The sequence below is a fragment of the Raphanus sativus genome, unplaced genomic scaffold (genome assembly GCF_000801105.2).
Source record: "Raphanus sativus cultivar WK10039 unplaced genomic scaffold, ASM80110v3 Scaffold4792, whole genome shotgun sequence".
Lineage (NCBI taxonomy): Eukaryota > Viridiplantae > Streptophyta > Magnoliopsida > Brassicales > Brassicaceae > Raphanus > Raphanus sativus.
Window position 1 is genome coordinate 1 of NW_026620093.1, and position 5,936 is coordinate 5,936.

The 5,936-nt window shown below is 41.6% G+C and overlaps 1 protein-coding gene across 1 annotated transcript; it reads left to right on the forward strand.

Moving 5' to 3' along the window:
• Positions 1 to 9: 9 nt before the first annotated feature.
• LOC130507561 (uncharacterized) lies at positions 10 to 3,094 on the forward strand. The gene is made up of 2 exons (XM_057002263.1): positions 10 to 2,899; positions 3,045 to 3,094. Exons 1-2 carry the CDS (start codon positions 1,495 to 1,497, stop codon positions 3,047 to 3,049), a joined length of 1,410 nt encoding a protein of 469 aa, XP_056858243.1. The 5' UTR covers positions 10 to 1,494; the 3' UTR covers positions 3,050 to 3,094.
• Positions 3,095 to 5,936: the final 2,842 nt, after the last annotated feature.

The window sequence follows — 5,936 nt, forward strand, 5'->3', positions numbered from 1 at the left end:
TGATGCACCCAAAATCGAGCACCGTCCTGTTTGGTTCATGGACACGACCCAAGGTGGTGACCTTGTCGACCAGCTAGACCTAGCCGAGGTTTTCTCATCAGATTATGCAATCTTGGATAAGCTGAATACTCAAGTGAGCTGGACTGACACTATCATGGACGAGCTGAGCTGGAATAACACTCACCCGGACGAGCTGAGCAAGTTGGTTCGACCTTCTGAGCTGGATCGACCATCAAACCACCCGAGAAGCAACACAGATATATGTTCATTGTTCGAAGCATATCTTCTAAACCATGATGTTTCTTCACTTGAAACCACATGGAGAATGTGCTCAATTCAATTATGGAACTCCACGAAGAAGAATCAGATCAAACGGAGTTCAGATGAGGGAGTTATGCCATATACAACTCAGTTGATGTTCAGTTCTCGCGAATTCAGACATGTGTGGATCGTCCCGCGTGTATCCGTATCCTTCCCAGCATGGTGTGTACGACCAGCATGAACCTGGACATCTTTCTGAATCTTGACTAGTCAACATCTGAGACCGCGCATTGACCAGTCTTCCTTGTTTTCCACACTTTGACTAGATCTAGTCAAATTTGTGTTTTCTATGCATTGTTTTCTGCACTTTCTTTTATTTCTCTTTGACTCAAAGTACTATAAAATGTAATCTTTGATCATGGCAATAACATCAACGAAATTTCTTCTTTTATTTGAGTTTTTACTCTTTGTTCTTTGTCAAGAACACTTTTAGTTTCTTTGGTGTGGTTAGCTCCAAACAAACGCCTCTTTCTAGTTGGACCGGTGCGTCATATCCGGCAACTGATCGAGTTTGCTTCCTTGTCGGACCTGTGAGTCATATCAGGCGACATTCAAGCACCCAGACAGTATCATTGGGTCATTCCGCAACCCTTTGTGTCGTCATTCAATCCATCAGTTCTCTTCGGAGTTCATATCTTTCATACCGGTCGAGTGATCAGATTTAGGGTGTATCAAGTGGTATCAGAGCCACTCTTCCGGTAACTCTTTATCATTCCATCTTCTCATCTCTCCATATTCTTCTAAACACTTCTTCTTCTACCTTTCTTGAACCCGGGCCCCTCATTACCCACCATAGTTAAAAAAAAAATGATCTAAGTTTATGCTGTAAAAAAAAAAGAGAAAAAAAGTTATAAAAAAAAAAAGAAATTTCAAAGTTTGATTTGTTTTGTGGTGTGGTGGTGGAAGAGAAAGCCTGCTGGCCGAAGAGAAATCCGGCCTTTGAGGTGGTTAAGGCGGGTTCCCTCTAAATCTCTTATCTTTCTATCTTTAAACACCTTCGTTTGTTTGGATCTACCCGTTGGGGATTCCTAGAGTTGTTCTTCTTAGAACTTTGAGTATAAGACTTTGAGTGCACACTTTAAACTGAGAGAAACACGTGTGTGGGTGAGGATCAAACACTCGAGTGTGTGAGATTTTTATCTAACGTTTTGTGTTTAAGAATTTTCAGGAACCATGACTAGTAAGGATGAAAGGAGCCGACCAGGAAATTCTTTTGTTGGTTTATCTAACTTGCAGATGAGGAAGATCAATGATTCTGTTGCTAACCTTATACATGCAGGTCTAGAACAGATCCATCAGAAGCTGGACGAAATTCAAGGTGTCCAACAGACTCGTCCTAAACCCGCAGCAAGGAGAGAACGCCCTAGGCGGACCAACCGATCCAATGACGATTTTGGAGAAAGAGAGTTCCCTGATGGCGACAGCAAGAGCCAAAAGAAGAGCACATCCACACATGCACCTGTAGCTGAGCCATCCATATTCATCAGTGAAAAGCCCAAAGGTAAATCTGAATGCAGCTTTGAAGATCTAAAAGATTTTTCAGATTCATTACCAATTTTTGATGAATATGATGATGAGCCAACTGAAAGTCTGATGAATTGTGAGGATACTTGTGATTTTCCTACTCCTGAATCTGAGTTGATGCTTGATAGTAAACTAACCTGTTTTGAGCCGGAGCTTCCGAGCAGTCTTATTCTTAGTTCACAGGATTTTGAGGAAGAGCCATTCAACCAACCACATCATGGACGACTTCCTGGCACTAGGACACCTTTGGATGATGATCTAGGTCCCATATTTGATGAGGAAGACGATCTTGGTCCAGTCTTTGATGAGGAAGCACCAAGCATCAACATGGACAGTCATCTTTGCTTTGATCCCGGCACAACTCCTCCCATTTTATCCACTGACATTCAAGAGCACTGTGAGAAACTTGATTTGATTTATTCTCTGCCTGAATTGTTTGTTGGAATCAGTTCTCATAATGTCAAAAGTTTTGGTCTAGACAATGTGAAAGAATTTTGTGTTTCAAATTCCATTTTTGATAACATGATTCATTCTTTTGAGAAACTTGAACCTGATAAACTCTTTGATCAAAAATGTTTTCTAAATGACAATGACATCTCTTCTGGTCTTGTTTTGAGTTTTGATCAGTTTCTGAAACATCACAAAGGTTTTGATCATCTTGAAAAATCATTTGAGCTTGTTTTGCAACAACCAGATTTTTGTTTCCGAAAACTTTGTGATTCCTTTGTTTGTTTCAAGGATAATTGGTTTGATCTGAGTTTCTCTAGTCATGGACTGATCACTGGTGATTTGTTTGCATTCCCTTGTGCCTTGGACGAATTTATGGTTAAGACTTTGCTAGAACAGAAATCACTTAGAACTGAAACCGATTCTTGTTGTGATTCTGATTTGAAACCTGCCCCTTCTTATTTTGAATCTGATCTTGATCTAAAGTTTTTGTGTTCTGAATATGATCAACCTAGGCTCGTCTTGAATATGTTCTATGGTGTTTCATGCCTTGAAAGCATTCTGATTTGCAACACCTTCTTTGAAAAACATATTGAGCCTTGGAAAAGTAATTCTCAGTTTGAGCTTGATCTTTTGTGTTCTAAATCTGAGAAACTTGTGCATGTTGTGAAATTATTCTTTAGGAACTATGAAATCACGAGCCTTGACACCATTCTGGTCTGTAATGTTTACTTTGATGTGCATCTTGACAGGCTGAAATGTGTGCAACTTGTTCTTGGAAAATATAGCTTGATTTCTGATTTGCACAAGTACATGTCTTGCACATATGATCCTGGTATTTTAATGTTTGTTTTGAGTGTCCAGGATAAACAGGTTCAGCCTCAGAGAAGAGAAAGCATTGACCATTCTCGTCAGCCTGAAATTTGGAGATGCATTGATACATCCACTCAAACTGGCTACCTTGGAGATGCCAGCGACACAGGTTCAGTCCAAAGCAAATATCTCGGCGTCCAGAAGGTCTTTCGTCTTGACTCCAATTTTCCTGGAAAGCCAACTCCCCAAGGTTTCACTGAGGCTTGGAATCACTTGAAAAGCTTCACGGAGGAAGGAGTTATGAAATTTTCAAACAGGCGGTTTACCAGTCCATCTATCTGCGAGTACCCAGCTTTTGAAGCAGATTCAAGCCTTGTGAAGAAGCGGCCTGAGCCAAAGCCGATCATAGGATTCAAGATGAATCTCTCCTCTTTCCAGGAAGCTCAATATCAGGAAAAATGGCCACGGAATCATGAAGTTATGATCCATTCTCTAAAACCGGCCAAACCTATTCTACACTTGCTTCAATGGGAAGCTAGCCGATCCAATCAGCTTCAAACCAGACCTTGGCGACCAGGAGATCAATCTACACAGTCAGGTATGACCCAAACCTTTCTCAGAAACATCTTGGAAGCTAAGTGTTTACTTTCTTCTTCTTATTCTGATATTGTGCTTGAAAATAAACGGGTTTGTGATGAAGTTAACCATCTTGAACCGGTACAGCCGAGTAGTCTTGTTTCTTTGTCACAGGAACTGAAACTGTTGGAGCAATCTGCCAGCACTGAACCAAAGATGGAAGCAAGCAGAGGACGACGACCAAACACTTGTGTTATTGGAACATGGAACTGGAAATACTTGAGGAGAGCAAGTTCAAAACTCCAAGGAAGTTTCTCTCCAAGTTTATTTTTCATTGAATTTTACTTGTTTTTAAAATTCTTTTTGTTTGATTCATTCTCTTTTGATTCAGGTAAAATGGATTTGAGGACAAATCCTTTTGAAGAGGGAGAGTATGATGCACCCAAAATCGAGCACCGTCCTGTTTGGTTCATGGACACGACCCAAGGTGGTGACCTTGTCGACCAGCTAGACCTAGCCGAGGTTTTCTCATCAGATTATGCAATCTTGGATAAGCTGAATACTCAAGTGAGCTGGACTGACACTATCATGGACGAGCTGAGCTGGAATAACACTCACCCGGACGAGCTGAGCAAGTTGGTTCGACCTTCTGAGCTGGATCGACCATCAAACCACCCGAGAAGCAACACAGATATATGTTCATTGTTCGAAGCATATCTTCTAAACCATGATGTTTCTTCACTTGAAACCACATGGAGAATGTGCTCAATTCAATTATGGAACTCCACGAAGAAGAATCAGATCAAATGGAGTTCAGATGAGGGAGTTATGCCATATACAACTCAGTTGATGTTCAGTTCTCGCGAATTCAGACATGTGTGGATCGTCCCGCGTGTATCCGTATCCTTCCCAGCATGGTGTGTACGACCAGCATGAACCTGGACATCTTTCTGAATCTTGACTAGTCAACATCTGAGACCGCGCATTGACCAGTCTTCCTTGTTTTCCACACTTTGACTAGATCTAGTCAAATTTGTGTTTTCTATGCATTGTTTTCTGCACTTTCTTTTATTTCTCTTTGACTCAAAGTACTATAAAATGTAATCTTTGATCATGGCAATAACATCAACGAAATTTCTTCTTTTATTTGAGTTTTTACTCTTTGTTCTTTGTCAAGAACACTTTTAGTTTCTTTGGTGTGGTTAGCTCCAAACAAACGCCTCTTTCTAGTTGGACCGGTGCGTCATATCCGGCAACTGATCGAGTTTGCTTCCTTGTCGGACCTGTGAGTCATATCAGGCGACATTCAAGCACCCAGACAGTATCATTGGGTCATTCCGCAACCCTTTGTGTCGTCATTCAATCCATCAGTTCTCTTCGGAGTTCATATCTTTCATACCGGTCGAGTGATCAGATTTAGGGTGTATCACCTTATATACTCCATCCTAGGTCGGTTTACGCTTCCCTCTTTTGCCCTTAAGCCGTCATAGTAAAAAAATGGGAATATTCCATTTGTTCCGATCTTCATGATTATCTGCGGAAAGTTTCCATTTATCCGCGGAAACTGATGTTTATCCTCCAAGCATAAACCGTCATAAGATTTATGGGATTTTAAGAAATCGTAAGTGGGCCTCGAATCAAGTTTAGGACCCTTTGGACCGTCTTTCGATTTGAGACCTTTGTTACGATTTCTCCGATAAAGTTAAGTTTCTGCGGTTTTCTCGTAAACCGAACGGACGATTCCGTTTGATCGAGAGATCAAGAAACGGATAGTCGCGAGTTGCGGAGAACGGCTATACGGATAGTCGAGAATGCATAGTTTTACGCCGTATCGTCGTTTAGGAAGACTTCGGACGTTTCGGAGAATGATCGATATACAAACGCTCGATCGCTATAGCGACTGAACTTTGTCCGCAGCTCGGTCGCTATAGCGACCGAGCTCTGTTCGGAGATCGGTCGCTATAGCGACCAAGCTGTAATCGAAGCTTGGTCGCTATAGCGACCAAGCGTGGTCTCGTGATCCGTTCGCTATAGCAACCGAGCTCTTGTTCGTGACCCGATCGCCATTGCGATCGGGTTTGTGCCGTGGACTGAGATCCGTTGTCCAAGCGTCCGAAACCATTGCAAAGCTACGATGCTCTTAGGATGTTTGTTTGCGGATGTTTGGACCTTTGTTAACATTGTTCCTTTGATTTAAGAAATCGTTATTTTTCTAAATCGTTGATTTCTTAAGTCGTTGATTTCCTAATTCGTTG

Coding starts and splice junctions, on each gene's coding strand:
- LOC130507561 (XM_057002263.1), top strand. CDS start 1,495: ATGACTAGTAAGGATGAAAGGAGCCGACCAGGAAATTCTTTTGTTGGT.